Genomic DNA, 18,417 nt, shown 5'->3' with positions numbered 1-18,417 from the left:
GAGGAGTGGGGAGACCATTGTTAGCCACGGGGTGGGGCGGGAACAGACAAGACTTCTCGAAGAATGGAGCACGTGGGTTATATACAGGAGCTAAGCTTTAAGGGAGCAAGCAGGTGGAGATGAGAAGACTGTGCCACTAACTTGAAATATCTGTTAGTCGATTTTCTCTACCAAAGTCTTCCTCTAATGCCTCTCATTATTAATGGTGTGGAGGGACCAGGGGCTCTCCAAGGCTACACCAGTGGAAACCGAGTTCTGGCAGGCCCTACTAGCTGTAATAGATTTTGAGTATAGCCCCAAGTACTGTCTGCCTGCCACCAAGGGTCAACCTAGCTAAGTTTGGAAAGGTGCATTATTTGAAGGTTGGCCACCAGGGAATGACATCTTCTCAGCCACAAGAACTGATGGAGACCATGTATTCAGGCATGGAAGAGTTTTATTTTACTTAATATGTATTGATTTATGCATATGTTGTCTCCCCTATAAGAATTTAAGGTCTTTGAGGGCAGGGCTGTCTTTGTATTCCCAGCACTTAGCATGGTCAGTACTTAATAACAGCTTACTGATTTATTGTTTGATTGGTTGCTTGCAATCTGCCTCCAGAAGGAGGGAACCCAGATTCTTCAAGGTCTCGGATCAGCAAAAGCATCAAAGATTTGTCTTGGTCCACATTAGAAAAGGAGTCACTTCAGTCCTTAATTTCATACCCCAACCTCCAGCCAGCCATGTTTGTATAGTACATTCTCATTAAATAATCACACCTATTAACATGAATTACATTTTAAGAAGTCTTTCTCTTCTCTTTGCAGGCAGCACATCCTTACTTCACTTTCTCAAAACCGCCTTAAGTCATTTCCCAGACTGTTTTGGATCCACTCCCTAAAAGGCTTCTTTTTTTGACAAATGGTGCCTACATTTCATTCCCTCTTCTCCTCAAGAGAAGCAAAGTAGCTGAACCCAAAGGGGCTTAGAGCCAGGAATTCTGAGTGCTGTAATTCCAGCCCAGCCACTTGGATGAGTCCCTCCCTGGGTCCTGGTATTTGAGCTCGCACAGCATTCATTTACAGCCAGATAGGCTTCTGGGTGTTCTCCAATCATCTCTGTTCTCTCTGCTCTTCTTTCAACCTTTGGGAAGGAGCTTCTGGAACACACACCTTCCTATTTGAAGAAGGTGCTGCCAGTACCAAGGCAGTTATTTAGAACGCAAGTAATCTTTCATTTCATTTATTTGGTCAACATTTATTAATCACCTACTGTGTGCAAAGCCTGGTGCTAGATCTTGGGGGAAGATATAAAATATGGTTAAGACAGAGTTTCTGCCCTCACGAAGTTTATACTATGGTATGCTAATGACACCTTAGTCTAGAGGAAAGTGGATTGGATTTCAAGATAGAACATATGTTTAGAAAATATGTCACTTGGCTCTGTGACTTTCTGTATGACCTTGGGTGAGTCACTTCCTCTCTGGGTTTCAGTTTCCTCATCTGTAAATGGAAGGGAGGGGGTTGTATGGATCAGACGTAATTAATATCTAAGGTCCTTTCAAGAGCTCTAAGATCTTATGATCTCCTATGAAACAACTCAGGTAACTACAATAGACAATATTACCTGGCAAGTACATTAGAAACATGAAAAAAAAAACCCCAATGCTACTCAAGGTCTGAGGAGGCAAGGTTGTTACAGACATGAGTGATTAGGGAAGGCTTCTTAGGAGAGGTGGTATCTGAGTTGAGATCTAAAGAACAGATCTTCAACAGGTGAAGAGGAAAAGAGAGTCGTTCTAGGCCTGAGGGGCAGTAAAAGCAAAGCAGAGCTGTAACTAGGAATTTTTATACCTTGGGCAAGTATCAGAAACCTATGTGTGCCTGGGGGGCAGATGGTACAAGGCATGCTTTCGCTTGGGGTGTGTGTGTGTGTGTGTGTGTGTGTGTGCATGTGTGTGTGTATAGGGGTGGGGCAGGGAAGGGGATACTGACCTCTGGGGGCGATGCCCAGGGATGAGGGTGATAGAGTGTTGTGTGTGGCATGCAATAGGAACTCACCATTGTTCTCCACCTGGTGGCTTCCTAATGTAACTTGTTCTTGCTAACCGCTTGCTGTACTGTTTTTATGCTGTTGAAGGAAAAGTGCTGTCTATACCTTCTACATTCAGCACCCTCTAAATTCAGTGTCGTGGGACTAAGCCCAGTTGCCTCTCCCTAGCTCTGGCTAAGGTATAAGGCAGAGGCAGAAGAGCAAATGAATGAAGGCGAGTAATATGAGATAAGATTGGAAAGGCAAAGAGGCACCAATTTGTGGAGGGAGGCAAATTCCAAGAAAGTTTTGGATTCTACTCATTAGGCATTAGAGAGCCACTGAGGCTTTTCGAGCTTTGAGAGTGAGCGGAACAGATCTACGTGGAAGAAAGATTCTTCCCGCGGGGGGGTAAAGGACAGATTGGAGCAGGAAGAGGTCGCAGGCTGGATCCTCGAATTCTTCTTGATGAATAGGCTGCATCCCTTACTTAAGTCAGCTCTCTGTCCAACACATTCCGGAGGCCCCAAGGGAGTCAGGGCTAAGTGAGAAAATATGGATGGATTGCAGTTAGGCAGATAACTGCTCATAGCTTATTAGAGCTAGAAGGAAATGTAGAGATTATCTAGCCTGACCTTCTTGTTGGGGCAGGTAGGTGGCAGAGGGGCAACTAGGAGAGCAGGACCTGGGGTCAGGAAGGCTCATCTTCATGAGTTCAAATCCAGCCTCAGATGCTTTCTAGATGTGTGACTCTGGAAAAGTTGATTAGCCTCAGTTTCCTCAACTGTAAAATAATGCACCTGCCTCACAGACTATTGTGAGATATTTATAAAAAGCACTGAGCACCATATCTGGCACACAGTAGGCACTATATAAATGCTTATTCTTTCCCCTTCCCTATGTTCTGTATTTCAATACCTCTTTATCTCTGAAGTTGTGTATGTTCTAATGCCTCTCTCAGCTCTAATAGTCTACAAATCCATGTCTTGTTAAACCTGCCGTCTATTTCAACCTATATTTCCCCTGGAAGCTACATTACCTCCAGGAGAAAACTGGAGGTAGGATCTCAGGACAATAGATTTGGAGCCAAGAGAGAGTTTAGAGGTCAACTAGTCCAATCCCAGGGCAGCTACCAGGTCTGGAGTTAGGAAAACCTGAGTTCAGATCCAGCCTCAGACACTTACTAGCCATGTGACCCTGGCCAAGTCACTGAACTCTGTTTGCCTCAGTTTTCTCATCTGTAAAATGAGCTGGAGAAGGAAATGGTAAACCATTCCAGGATCTCTGCCAAGAAAACCCCAAATGGGGTCATGAAGAGTGGGATGTGACTGAACAACAGTAACCCTCTTATTGTACAGATGATGAAACAGGCTTAGAGAAGAAAGAAGTACCCGACTACTCAAAGTCACATAACAAGTCAGTGACAGAACTAAGGCTGGAACTCAAGTCTCCTTATTCGTAAAATCCTGCTCTCTCTCCACTATGTCACGGGGCCTCTCACGACATCAGTGAGGCCTGTAACGGGCAATTCTTGCAAATGGGGCAAGTTAAACAAAATGGTGCCCCCAGTTCAGTTGGGCCGTGAGGGGGTTGCGGGAAGCTAAGGCCCCAGGGTCTTGCTGTGGAAAGGGCAGGCAGAGGAGGAGCTCTTCTGGGAGTGCAAGCATAGGGAGAGGAATCTGCCCATTTGGTAGTTTCTTATTTTAGCTTTTTTATTGCCAATGAGGCACTAAACTATTGTTTTTGTGCTCTTGAGGACTGTATGTGCTTTCAGTGACTGCTAAATTCAGTGCCCTGGGGAAAAGCCTCAGTCACCCTGTCCTAGTTATGTCTCTGATACCAGTAGGAATTTATCTTCCCTTTTGGAAAGATAAACTCGAATGTATGCTTTCCTGGTGATGGATCATTAATGGCATCTTCCATAATACCTCATTATTATCATTATACTCCCACTGTGTGGGAGTGCAACCTTCACAGAAAACCAACAATACTTCTGTGCTGCATACACATGCAAATCACAGAATACTGGAGGTGGAAAGACACTTTGAAAACTTCTACTAGAATCTTGCAAAGTAGTAATGAGGAAACTAAGGCTCAGAGATGGGGAAGGACTTACCCAAGGTCATACAACCAATTAGTGGTATAGCCAGGGCTAGAATCCAGGTTTTCAGAATCCCAGTCTCACCATACTACATTGCCTAGAAGAAAGAGATCCAAGAGTCTATCTTATTCAGTTCTTATCTGAATAAGGAATTCATATTTCCTAGAGGTGGGCAACTAATTTCTGCTTAAATGCCTTCAGAAGCAAGAAACTCATTACCTCCTGAAACGGCCCTTCCATGTTTGTACAACCCCAATGTCTAGGAAGCATTTTTTCACATTGCCTCCCTGTCACCTTCCTGCTTGGCTCAGGCTTGATGCCTGGGGATTGCCTCTAAGTTTGCAGCCATGGTGGTTGTAGTCAGCACCTGTCTTTTTTGTCTGTAACTTTACCCTTTTGGTTTCCAAGATGCCCAAGGTCTATCCCTCAACCCAGGCAGTTGCAAGGATGATGGTTGAGTGCCAGGATGTTCTTTCTGCTCCAGCGCTTTCCTGACATTTCACTGCTGTGCCTCATCAGCTGAAGTCAGAGACATTAGGAGGAAGGAGAAACTCCACAAAAACTCAAGGTGAAAGGACTCAAAGGAAATGTTGTGTGTGTCAGGTCTTATTAGAGGTAGACATTGTTAGGTCTAAATCTTAGAAGTCATCCAGTCCCTACCCTGCCTAAAATTGAGAGGTAGGGTTACATAATGGATAGGGCACTGTGTGGGGACTCAGGAAGAGACCGAGTTCAAATCTTACCTCAGACATTTACCACCTGTGATCTTGGACAATCAACCTCTCCAGTTTTATTCATTCATTTATTTATTTATTTTGGTGAGGCAATAGGGGTTAAGTGACTTGCCCAGGGTCACATAGCTAGTAAGTGTCAAGCGTCTGAGGCCGTATTTGAATCCCTGACTCCAAGGCTGGAGCTCTATGCACTGTGCCACCTAGGTGCCCCTCCATGCCCCAGTTTTGTTGTCCATAAAATGAAGGGGTTGGATTAGATGGCCTCTAATATCCTTTCCAGCTCTAAATCTTAAAGTCAGGATACCAAGGTGGCAACGGAGACTGCAAAGGGCACTGGATTTGGAGTCAGAAGCCCCGAGTTCAAATCTTGGATTTAAAACATTCTAGCTGTATGACTGTGGGCAAGTCACTTTAGATTCTTTGAGCCTTGGTTTCATCAGCTGTAAAATGGGGGTTAATCATATCTGTCCTGTTGTACTCATTGGGTTAAGCATTTTTTTAAAGTACTATGTAAATGTAAGCCATTATCATTATTAACAGAATTAACAACAGACAGCAAGTTCCCCAGGAGCTAGGCTTATGTACCTGTAGTAAGCAAACCTAGTCAGAGGAATGCAACAGGGTACAGTGGAAAAAGTCCAGAGCTGGGCCAGCTTTGTTCCCTCTCTGGGCCGCCTCCTCCCCTGTGAAATGAGAGGCTATGTCAGTGGTCCCAAAGGTCCCTGCTAACCCTAAAGCCTATGGTCTTAGGAGATCACACGGGCAGGGATTTAGTACCAGCTCAGATTTGTACCTTGGGTGATGGGCACAGCTATGTTTCTATATTTATGAGTTCTGGTCACTTTCTAGAATCTGATTTATTTTTCTGGGTGGCCATTCCCACCAACAATGCAGATCACACCTTTTGACTAAACATCTATTCTTTGTGAGTTGCTGTAGCTGAAGAAAATTCACCCAGCCTTCTGGTAGTGAGCTTCTCTCCATCTAGCTGGTCCTCCAAAGACAGAGACATCTGTCCATCACTGTCTCTCTCCTTTTCAGCTTAGTTGGGACAACCCAGAGTCTGTGCTCCCCTTCAAGAACCCAGAATCAGGTCCCTGCCACAATGACTGGAAGACTTCTGCAGGGATCATTTTGGGAGGGGTCTGGTTATAAAATAATAATAGGATTACAAAACATTACAAGAAACTGTGAAAGTGGTAGAATGGAAACTACTTGAAGACAGAGTCTATTTCTTTTCTGTATTGAATGTGGTAGGCAATTAATAAACGCTCCTTAAATGAGGATATATGGCATTTGATCTCTTCTGTACATGTACCAGGGACCACTTACAGGGGTGGGGAACCTTTGGCCTCGAGACCACACATGGACCTCTAAGTCCTCAAGTGTGGCCTTTTGACTGAATCCAAACTTCACAAACTTCCCCTTAATAAAAGGATTTGTCTTGTAAAACTTGGACTCAGTCAAAAGGCCGCACCTGAGGACCTAGAAGACCACATGTCACCTGGAGGCTGCAGGTTCCCCACCCCAGACTTAAGACCATAGCTGTTAAGGATACAGACACAGACAACAGATCTTTTTTTTTTCAACTTTTCAAATTATTATTTCGCGGAAATCTTTATTACAAAAATATTTTGCAAGCCAAAAAAGTTTAAGAAGCAAGTATATACAAATCGGGGTCTGGCTCCTTCCCAGTATTCTTCAAAGAAACCTTGGACACTACATTTCTTCTCATGTTTCTATTTTTTCTTCACCTGAGTGCCATCATACTGTCTCCGCACAGATCTCTCTCAAAGCAGCTGAGCTAAAGTTAAAGCTCCCTATTTCCCTTTGGCTTCTTTCCATCCTCCCCTCCCCCCAACACCATCCTTACCCCGACAAGAGACACACACACACAAAATGATGGCACCAAGAGAACAAGAGAATTTGAGAACGTCCTCCTCAAATACTATGGTGTTTCCAGTGAAGGAAGCTGAGTGGGGATGAGGGAGGCAGTTTGCAAGCCAACGTTTTTGGGTTCCGGAAAGACCTACATGAGAAAAAGGAATGATTTCACCAGATGTTCCTGGCTGGCGGTTGTCAGGCCACCTAAAACAAACCCCACAGATGACACTGATTACAGCAACAATTACGGTTGTGCTGCATGTTTAATCAGATACTTCCTTGACTTCTTCACATGCCAGGCAGCATGAGCCTTGTTCTGGGAATCGCAACCTGGCTCCCCAAACAGCCTTGTTAGTGCCAGGAACATAAAATGTTCTAGAGAAAGGTCTCCCTTGGGGGGCCAAGGTTTTCTTTAGGTCAGTGTCTTTTGTTTCTGACTCACCTAGCCAAGAATTCTGGACAGAGTTGTTGAACCCTGGGAGAGTGGGGATATTTGCATTTAGCTGGAAAAGATTGAACAGTTAATGTATCAACACAGTCAAAACAGGTCATGCAACATCTGCCCTCCCTGGATTCCTGGCTCCACCATCCCCTCACCCCATCAGCCTTCCATCTAGAAGATCTGTTTCACAGTCTGAACGACAGGATGGTAATTGGTGTCACTGCTGGAAAAGCAGGAGAAGCCATTAGCCTATGCCACAGCTTTGGAGATGGGAGGATGAGGGAGGAACTGAGGCTGTCTTCAATGCCCTCCAGTAACTCTCTGCTTCTCTTGCTGGTCTAGCTTCACTCTGGCAGTTGCAAAGAGCAGAAACAGAAGGGGATGTCCCGGAGAAGGCAGGTTTCAGAGCTGTGGCACTGGCTCTTTAGCTGCTTCCACGAGAAGAATAATTCACCTAAATGGTCCCCTGGACTCCAGAATCATAAAGTGCTTTATAGAGATTGGTAGCAAGTCTTCTCATTTCCACTTTCCAGGTGGAGAAACTGAGACACCAGGCTAAGTGACTCCTTTAGGGCCACGGAGTGAGTTAGCGTTGGAGCTGGGTGGGAGCTTGGTTTGGGCATTTTCAGACAGCCTATCCTCTAGCTCACACAACCAAGGATATTGCCCCCCAAATTGCTGGAGACACTGTCTCAGCAGCTCTGCTTACCGCAAAGGCTAAGGTTAGCTGAAGTTATTGGCCATAGGGCACTTGCTCCAACCCACTAAAGTCATCACCACCAATTTAATCACACTCAGAAAGCTAGGTGCCCCCAAGGAATAGCTGGACTGTGGCTATCTGCCCAGTAATCTTCTGGTAACTGTATAGAATTCTGTTTCTGCTTCCAGAAAACTCATCCTGAATAGCAAAGGATAAACCCTCCTACACCCTGTAAGACTCAACCATGTGCAACACAGGACTTCAACACATGACAATGAGCCAATATAATGCTTAAAAGGAAAAAAAAACCACAGATCAAATTTTCTAACACCTTGGCTTCAAGATTGCACATTTCACATTTCTTAATAATTTACAGGAGTAAACAGCAGCAAGGCATTGCTGTGTTAGTGTGGGCTGGAAGCAAAATTCAGGTCTAGAAAAAAGAGGCATGTCTCTATGGAGTGACAGCTGGGACAACTGATTTTGGGGGAGGGTTGTCCAGGGGAGAGTCAAGTCACACACGACCCTTAGTCAAGAGTGAGTGGTGTAAGTGGGTGTTCTGATTTAGTCTGAAGGTGCACCTCTCCTGACAGACACACCGAGTCTGTGCTGGAACACAAGCAGGAGAGCTGGGAAGCCTGACCATAAATAACCCCTAGCCAAGCCTCACTGAACAGGTCACAAAGTTGTCTTTCCAGCCTCTCTGCAGATAAGATTCTAGCATCTGGAGAATTCTCTCCTAGAGCAACGTGCAGTCACAGGTGGGTTGGAGGAAGAGAGGGTAGGCTTTGCTTTTGTGTTTTGCCCTGGAAGAACATAGTTGGGGGACACTGGAGTCAGTGACTGTGTTACTGGAAAGCCATGAAGGTGATCTGTCTCAAGAGCGTGCTCCCATTCCAGCAGGGCAGGCTGGGCTGGGGCAGGGAGGAGAGCCTGTGTTCCCAGGCCATTGTGATGTCACCACAGGGGGGAGGGGCAGCAATTTCCCCAATTTCTGTTCCTTTACTCAACCCTAGTTTTGGAATGTCCCCCTCTGCATTTGGAAATGTTTGAAATGCAGCTTGCCCCAAAGCCCTTGGTGGAAGTGCACACCAAGCTCATGAGTTAGTGTACAGTGGAGAGCAATGTGGGGCCATCCTCCCCCCTCATCAATGGGGTCCCAAAGGACGCAGCTTTCGCGGTAAGCAGAGATTGGCGGGCACTTCCACTGCACGTCCCGGGCGGCTCAACTTCGGAGAGCTCCAGCGAGAGCCTTCCTGATCTGCTGCCGCGTGAAACCAGCACCCCAGAGGCGGCGTTCACTTCCTTTGGACTTGGACACTGGCATATTCTGAATACGATTCTTCAGGTCTGGTTGCAGGCTTCTTGGAGGACCGATTCAGGTGGACCATGTCCAGGTCTGCGTAGGTCAGGTTGTCCTCGCGCTGAGGGGACGGGCCAGTCTGGATGCTGGCGTACTCAGTCTGGCTGTTGGTGTCCACAGCTCGAGGCGTGCTCTTTTTCCCTCGGGGCAGGTTCAGATCTGCGTAGGTGATGTCGTTGTTGATATCGTTTGCCTCCTGGATCTAGATGACAGAGAAACAGAGAATTCAGTCAATGCACGAAAAGCAGAAGGAATTGTGGAGACTGCTGAAGCCAACCTCCTCATCTCCTGGGAAGGAAACTGAGGCCTGGAGAGGAAGTGCTGGGGCTTGGACTCCTATCTTTTGACTTAATGTTACTATTCTTCCTCCTTTTTATGGAAAGCATTGAAATCTGAGAAAATGGCTAGGGACTAGAAGTCAGAAAACAGTGTCAGAGCAGATATAAGCTTGTCAAATAACAAGCATTTAATGGGGCTGACTAGCTGGTCCCTACTATTGCTTCCAGCTTTGTATCCTAGCAATGTATCCAAATGAGGTGCTATGGCCCCTCCTTTTAATCCACTAGTGAAATAAAGGCACTCTCTACAAACCCTTTTGTCTTCTCTAATATGCTTATCTAGGATTCCATCTTATTCTGTTGTCTCTAGCACTTTGATTTTCCCCCCACCGCGCTCAGCTGACTCAATAGTTTATGGGAAGCCTATCCTAACACTGTTCTGATCCCGAAAGCAAACTGATATCTGGTAATAGGAATCCTTTGGGAATTGAATAGCTGAACGTGGTACAGGTAATGAATCTAGCTCACACTTATGCAAGATCTTGGCAACTGGACCCATCCCTTCCTGGCAAATAAAGGGAGAAGAAATGGAAGCAGTGTCAGATTTTATATTCTTGGTTCAAAGTCACAGACAGCGACTACAGCCATGAAATTAAAAGACGCTTGCTCCTTGGAAGGAAACCTATGGTAAACCTGAACAGCATACTAAAAAGCAGAGACATCACCTTGCTGACAAAGGTCCATAGAGCCAAAATTATGGTCTTTCTAGTAGCAATGACTGTGTGAGTTGGGCGATAAGGAGAGCTGAATGCTGCACTTTCAAATTGTGGTGCTAGAGAAGACTTTTGAGAGTCCCTTGGACAGCAAGGAGATCAAATCAGTCAATACTTAGAGAAATTAATTCAGGCTATTCACTGGAAGGTCAAATACTGAAGCTGAAGCTTAAATACTTTGGCCACATAATGAGAAGACGAGACTCATTAGGACAGAACTCTGATGCTGCCTGGGAAAGATTAAAAGACGAGGGAACGGCAGAGGATGAGATGGATAGAAAATGTCATGGAAACTAGACTTCTAGAGAGAGTGGAAGATAGAAGGAACTGGCATGCTATAGTCCATGGGGTCACAACAAGTCAGACATGACTGAACAGCATGAAGGGACCATTGAGCATCGACTGTCAGAGCTGTAGGAAATCACAGAATCTAAGAATTTTAAAGCTGAAAGGGAATCTCAGAGAAGCAGCTAAGGTGTAGTACAGTGGATAGAGAACTAGCCCTGGAGTCAGGAAGATCTGAGTTCAAATGCTGCCTTAGGTTCTCACTAGCTAATCACTGAAGTGGACAAATCACTTAACCTCTCAATCTCAATTTCCTCATTTGTAGAATAGGACTAATGATAGTACCTACCTCACAGAGTTGTGAGGCTTTGCAAACCTTAAAGTGCTATATAAATGCTTACTGTTAGCTATTGTTATTAGTGTTATTTAACAACAACCTCTCCAACTCGCCCAGAGTAATTCCTACTTACACAACCAACATGTGGTTATCCAATCTACACTTGAAGACTTCCAGTGAGGGAAAACCCACCCCCTCCTGAGGCAGCCCATGCCATTTCTGGACAACTCTCATTCTTGGATGTTTATCTCGACACCTTGCCTAAATTCACCTCTTTGCAACTCCTCCCTATGGTTCTGCTCTCTTTAAGGTAAAATAAAACAAGTCTAATCTCTACTCCAAACAGAAGACCTTCAAATATCTGAAGACCCCGCCCATGAGTTTTATCTTCTTTAAGCAGGATGTTCCCAACTGACCCTCATGACATAAACTCAAGGCCCTCTAAAATCTTGGCTGCCTCTTCTGGACACTCTGCAGATTATCCATGGCCTTCCTGTACCGTGGTGGCCAGGAATGAACATACACACACACACACACACACACACACACACACACACACACACACACACACACTTCCAATGTGGAATGACCAGGGCTTAAGTGCAGAGGGACCATCACCTCTGCCCCTCTCAATGTAACCCAAGATGGCATTAGCTTTTGGGGCTGCCCCATTATTCTGCTGACTCCTATGGAGCTTGCAGTCCACTAAAAACCCCAGATCTTTTTCAGATGAGCTACTAATTAGCCATGCCTCTTCCATCAAATGTTTTTGAAGTTGATCTTTGACTCCAAGTCTAAGTCTTGACATTTATCCCTCTTGGATTTCATTTGACTACATTTTACTTCTAATGCTCTAGCTTGTCAAGATCTTTTGAGATTCCAACTTTGTCATCCAGTGCAATGGTGTCAACCTCAAATAGAAACAGGGACCGCTTAGTATACAAGCAGGCCACAATATTGACTTGGAAAACTACATATTAAAAATTGTTGTTATTTAGTGGTTCCTGACTCTTTATGACCCTATTTGGGGTTTTCTTGGAAGAGATATTGGAATGGTTTGCCATTTCCTTCTCCAGTTCATTTTTTACAGGTGAGGAAACTGAGGCAAACAGGGTTAAATAGCTAGTCACATAGCTAGTGTCTGAGGCCAGATCTGAACTCAGGAAGATGACTATTGTACCACCTAGCTGCCCCATGTTAAAAATTATCTGTTTGTACTGTATTTTAACTTTGTCAAATATTTCTCAATTTTAATCTGGTTCAGGTTCCACTCAAGAGTATTATGAGCTGCATGCTATGTTTGAGATTTCTGGTCTAATTCACCATCTACCACGTTTTCCATAAGAACAGTACATGATATTTTATCAAATGCTTTGCTAAAACCCAGGTAAACCACACATACAGCATTCCTCTGATGTACTAGCTTAGCAACAGTGTCAAAAAAGGGAACGAGGTTAGTCTGGCATGACCAGTCCATGAGCCATGCTGGCTTTTTGTAATGACTGCTTCCTTTGCTATATGTTCACTGACCATTCCTTTAATGATTCATTAGAGAATTTTTCCTAGAAACTGAAGTTAAAAAACTCACTGGTCTATAGTTCACAGACTTTATTATCATTCCTTTTTTTGGAAAATTGGGACATTAGCCCTTCTCTAGTACTGCAGGACATCTCCTATTTTCTACCTTCTTTCAAAGCTCACCAACAGTGATTCAGCAATTGCACCTGTCAGTTCTTTTAGTGGCCAAAGATGTAGTTCATTGAATTCATCAGGGGCAGCTGGGGTGGGGGGCGAGAGGAGGAAAGGGAGGCTCTTTGACTATTTCTTCACTTATCTTGGCTGTGAATTTCCTGTTTTTTATTTCTGTCATTTGTAGTGCAAAGGGCATTCTTCATTTTAGGGAAAACAGGAGAGAAATACAAGAATTGAACAGCTCTCTCTGCTCTTTATCACTGCCCCATCTGCTCCAAATAATAGTCTTACCCCTTCTTTGATCTTCTGTTTTCCTCCCAAAACAGATGAAAACTCCCTCTTTTGTAAACTTTTGCTTCTTTGCTAGACTCAGCTCCTTCTGAGCTTTGGCACTCCTGATACTATTTTTCCAGGACTGTACCATACCATCCTCTGCCATCTCTTGTTCCTTCCATTTTCTATACATCTCTTTGGTAACTGTTTTTATTTTTAACATTCATTTTCTGAAAATTTTGAATTCCAAATTCTTTCCCTCCAAGCCTCTCCCCCACTCACTGAGAAAGCAAGCAATATAAGATATCGTATTGTGAAGTCATGCAAAGCATACTTCCACATTAGTCATATACATATATATATATATATATATATATATATATATATATATATATTTTTTTTTTTTAAATCAAAGTTGGTTGGTGACTTTCTTGTGAATCTTCCCATCTTTCCTGGGCTGGCTTCTCTTGTAGAATTTTAGCCCATGAGATACTATTCATTCCTCCTCTGAACGCTGTTCTCTCAAAATCTAGGCTGCACATCAGATGGAATCTCAGCAGTCATCCTTGTCCCACCCAGACATTTTACAAAGGAGGAAACTGAAGACCAAGAAGGAGAAATTTTTCATCCTCGGAAACATGGCAAGTTAGCAGCTGTACAGCCAGGACTCTAAGCTGGGTCTCATTATTAGTGGACATGTTCTTTCTGCAGGCCTTCTAATAAAAAAATAATGAGTTTGGAAAAGAGACTCCTTTCCAACACTTAGCAACCACCCTTGCTAAGGTGATCCGCTGCCAGGACTGGTGAGTCACCACCTCTGGCTACTGTCTGTGCTGTTTTTGATCCATGGACAGCACACCATGTTCCAGGGATTCCAGGTCTGTGCTGTCACCAGCACCAAATTCATTTCGAAAGATTAAATCTAAAACATAGGTGAGGATGGGGAATGTCTGTCAAGCATGACCAGGGCTCCTGCACTGTAAGCTCAGGGGAGAGCCTAAGGACCCACAAGGGCCAGAGTTGTAATAACCGTGGCGAGTATTAGCTTGGTTAAATAATATCTGTGGTGAAGGAGGGCCAGCCAACAGTAGTCAGTGAGGGGTAAATCAAGCAGCTGGGCAAAGATTTCTGAAGGGACTGGACCCTAGACAGGGTCATAATACACAATCTTACCACTAAAGAAACAAAAGCTCTAGAAATAGCTTGGATGAATTATTATCAGGTAGAAGAAGACAGGGTATCACAGTGGAAAGGATGTGGGAGTCAGGAGGCTAGGGTTCAAATCCTGGCTTGCACCATTATTAGCTCGGTGATCCCAGGAAATTAACATGACCTTTCTGGGTGGGTCTCAATTTCCAAAACTACAAAATAGCCACCATAACCCTCACTACCTACCTCTCAGTATGGGTATAAGGAATAGGAGGTAGCCAGGTGGTACAGTGGATGATGGAGCACTGATCTTGGAGCCAGGAAGACCTGAGTTCAAATCTTGCCTCAGACACTTATTAACTGTATGATCTTGGCCAAGTCACTTAACCTCTATTTAACCTACATTTCCTCAGTTGTGAAATGAGGATAATAATAGTATCTATCTCACCAGCTTATTGTGAAGATCAAACGAGATAATATTTGTAAAGCACTTAGCCCAGTGCATGGCACATAGCAGGAGCAATAAAAGCATGAATTATTGTTATTGTTGTTACTTTAAGCCTTAAAGTGATAAGAAATGTGAATTATTATAACTTCTGCCATCCAGAGAGTCAAATGTAGAATCTGAAGTAGAGTGCCATTTTACTGAATTGAATCTGGATCCCAAAGCAATCACAAGCACAATGTATGACCCAGATTCCTTTCTCTGTCATCTTGAGCTATCAAGGATATGGATGACTGGAAAAGAAGGAGGGTCAGTCATGTGCCAAGACTGATGGGTAAAAGACTGGCAGTATCTGTGTACTACCCTGGTTTACATGAAATATTAAAAAGCCACAGAAAGGCTCTGCTGGGAGAATCCTCTTGGGAAGATTTCTAGGAGGGCAGGGACAAGAATGGCACAAAATGAGGAGGTGTGGCTGGACCTCTGCCTAAGAAGTCTGTCATTCAAGGACAGATCAGTGTAAGTGGGCAAGCTTCCCAAAGGCTAAGATATAGAAACAGCAGCCCTCTTCTCTTGGCATTTACACCACCCAGTAACTATTTTCCTTCTGCCCCCAAACCTCCACTGATTCCATTCAGCTTTCATTTTCAGCCTGGTTCATTTTACAAAAATTTCTATTGCGGAATCCTTCAAGGAGTGAGCCTCAGGAAGCACTGTACGTACCTGGCTTAGGTCTCTGGCATTTTTTTCCGGCTCATGTAATCTAGAAGAGAAGGCCAAGAAGGGATACATCAGATAAATCAGCAAAATTGCTTCATTTTGTAGTTTGAAACCAGTGACACAGCTCACTTTAATGGATGCTATTCAAGGACAGTGACCCCCATGGGTCCGAACTAAGACATCATTGTATTCTTGGGTCCCAGGCAATGCAATGTCATGGAAAGAACTGATGAGAAGTACCACTTACTGGCTGGGTGATTGGATGAATCCCCTCACCTCATTAAGCCTCAGTTCCCTGACTCTGTAAAGTGGGGATAATAATACTTGTACTGCCTAGCTCACAGAACTACTAGGAGAAAATCATTTTATGAACATTAAGGTAATATAGAAATGTGAGCTATGATCATCCTCAAATTTCCCAGAGCAGCACCTTGTAGTAGAAAGAGCACTTGTCTTGGAACAAAGAGAGATTAATTAAAATCTCAGCCTCAACTTATTAGCTATGTGAATTTGAGCAAGCCATTTTACTTCCCTGAGCCTCGGCTTCCTCCTCTGTAAAATGGGGATTTTACAGTTGTACTACCCAGGTTAGGAAAGCACTGCAGAAACTAGCACATACTTTAGAAATGGGCACTGTTATTATTCTGCCTGGGTGTGACTGATTTTCAAGCATGAACCTCGAGGTCCAGGGAACAACAGACTGGATATTCTCAATGTTAAGCAACAAGGTCTGTCCACAAAAGTTAATCTTGGCTGTGACAGAGCATCAGGCTCAAGTAGCAATCACTGAGCATGACAAATCCCATGTTTCCACAGAAACACTTCCCTCCTGGGGGGGGAGTACACCTGACTTGGAGGATCCTGAATCACAGTACCCAATTCCATTATTGTCATTATGAGGAAGCCAAGGCTCAGAAAAATTAGGTGACCTTCCTAAGCTCACAGAGCTGGCAGCCAAAGACCTGCATCTCAAACCTACAGCTTCTGATTCCAAGGCCAGTGATCCTTCTATGACACCATACTGCCTCTCCTGGGTAAGGCCAGAGACCCATCATTTGTCTTGTAACTTGCAGCTATGTGTGTGTTCCTGGTTTTTCTTTCCTGCTAGACTTCAGTCTCCTTTAAGGCAAGGACCATGACTTATTCATCTTGGCATCTCCCAGCCTCTCTAGAGCAAACCCTTAGGCACAGCAGACACTTAATAAATGTTTGTTGAATGGGTGTTTATGTTCCTGGGCCCTGATGGATTACGGACAGTATGCTCTGCCTGTATATGGAGGCACTGTAGCTTAGTGGATGGGGTGTTAGACTTGGAGTTGGTAAGACCTGGGTTCAATTCTTGCCTCAGATATTTACTAACTGCATTACCCTGGGCAAGTCACTTAATTTTCTCTGTGCCTTAGTTTTCTCATCTGTAAAACAGGGATTGGGGGGGGAGGGTGGGGTTTGAACTCAGTGCCCTCTAAAGTCTGTTTTGCTCTAAATCTCTGTCCTTTAAAGAAGCAGTTCTTAACTTTTTTTAGGTATCAGGGACCCCTCTGGCAGTCTGGTGAAACCTACTGACCCTTTCTCTGAATAATAATTTTTAATACATAAAATAAACACACAGGATTACAAAGGAAATAATTCTGTTGAAATAAAGAAATAAAATTTTTCCCCACCTAAGTTCATGGACTCTTAGGGTATGTAGAGTCTAGGTTAACCACCCCTGCTTATAGACTGAGAAATCCTATTTCAGTTAAAACTTGGAGACATGCTCTGAGTCCAAAGGGGGAGCTTCACAACTTGACTTCGAGTTATCTTGCTTTGGGCTTAAACACTGATGGACACTGGAAGCTGATGAACTAGGAACCTCAAGAGACGGTCAGTCACTTAATGGGGAGTAAATATTAAGCTCTCCTCAAAGTAATTCTGGGGTTGGCCACGTGAAAGAACTCCTGGGAAGGTTTCATTAGAAACCTACCGAAAGGCATAAAACACAAACAACAACATCGGGGCTATTGTGCATTTCTTTGGGGAGGAAAAAAAAAGTCAATCAACAAATGTTGCTAAGCATTTGGTGCAGGATGCCACACTCGGTTTTGCACATGTAACAAGATACAATCCCATAATCCCTGTCCTTTAGGAGCTCAAAACAGAATAGGGGAAATGGGACACATAAGGCATGTATGTGCGAAGGTAACTAACTCTGCAAGGTCATCTGCACTATAGCCAGGCCTCAATTAGTGCAAACAATGCACTAATTTGCAATCTTCTAACTTATAATTATATAAAATAGGATAATTGGTTTTATCCCAATGGAACTAGGCCACATAGATTCAAATAATTCAACCATTTCAAGGATTCATCATTTACACTAATTGGGACCTAGCTGTAAATGCTTTTGATTCAGAAAGTCAGGGAGAGCTGTGGGAGTCATTCAAGAGAACGCTACAAGCTAGGCAATCAAGGAAGGCTTCCTGAAGGAAGTGGAATATGAGCTGGACTTTGAAAGACAGGAGATTTCTATGGGGGGAAAGGGCATTCCAGAGGAGCAAGGAATGCACAGGCAATACAGTAGAAGTGGTAACAACCCTAAGAATATTTATGGGGACAGTCTATGGACCAATCTGACCATAGGGAATAACGGGAGATAAGGTTAAAAGGTAGTATCATTATTCCAGCTCTAGAAGGGACCTCAGATCCATCTAGTCCAACCCTATCATATTACAGATGGGAAAACTGAGGCCCAGAGAGGTTAAGTCTTTTATCCAAATTCACACAAGCAGTAGCAGCTGAGGCAGAATTTGAACTCAGATCCCACTTTCATGGCTGATGCTCATCCCAGTATACCAAGCTGAGCTGAATATGATGGGCTTTAAATGACAAGCTAAGCAGGCAAGACTCTATCTGTAGGCAATGGGGAGTCATTGAAGGTTCCTGAGCAGTGAAGAAATCTGATAAAAGTGGTGATTTAGGAAGATGAAATCGGTGGTGTGTATAAGACGGATTTGACAAGTGAAGAACAGAGGCAGGGTAAATAATTAGGAGGCTAGGTGGTACAGTGGATATGAGCTAAACCCGGGGTCAGGAAGACCTGTGTTCAAATCCAGTCTCAGACACGACACTTATTAGCTGAGTGACTCCGGGCAAGTTATTTAATTTCTCTCGGCTGTCTTCTCATTTGTAAAGTGGGGAAAATAACAGCATCTATCTCCCTGGTGATTGTGAGGATCAAATGAGCTAACA

At 44.0% G+C, this 18,417-nt stretch overlaps 1 protein-coding gene across 4 annotated transcripts in view; it reads right to left on the bottom strand.

Annotated features, from left to right (window-relative positions):
• Window positions 1-6,446: 6,446 nt before the first annotated feature.
• LOC110193727 (tyrosine-protein phosphatase non-receptor type substrate 1) overlaps window positions 6,447-18,417 on the bottom strand; it is an 85,960-nt gene continuing 73,989 nt past the window's right edge. For all 4 annotated transcript variants that reach the window (XM_020965714.2, XM_020965715.2, XM_020965716.2 and 1 more), the window contains 2 exons: window positions 15,193-15,232; window positions 6,447-9,439 (listed from right to left, as the gene is read on the bottom strand). In XM_020965714.2, the coding sequence (XP_020821373.1) occupies window positions 9,173-9,439; window positions 15,193-15,232 (307 nt within the window). In that variant the 3' untranslated portion in view covers window positions 6,447-9,172. The remainder of the gene's footprint in view (window positions 9,440-15,192; window positions 15,233-18,417) is intronic.

The sequence above is a fragment of the Phascolarctos cinereus genome, unplaced genomic scaffold (assembly GCF_003287225.1).
Source record: "Phascolarctos cinereus isolate Bilbo 61053 unplaced genomic scaffold, phaCin_HiC Scaffold_2;HRSCAF=192, whole genome shotgun sequence".
NCBI lineage: Eukaryota > Metazoa > Chordata > Mammalia > Diprotodontia > Phascolarctidae > Phascolarctos > Phascolarctos cinereus.
The sequence above is the reverse complement of the archived record's forward strand: the minus strand, read 5'-3'. Positions and strand labels throughout refer to the sequence as shown.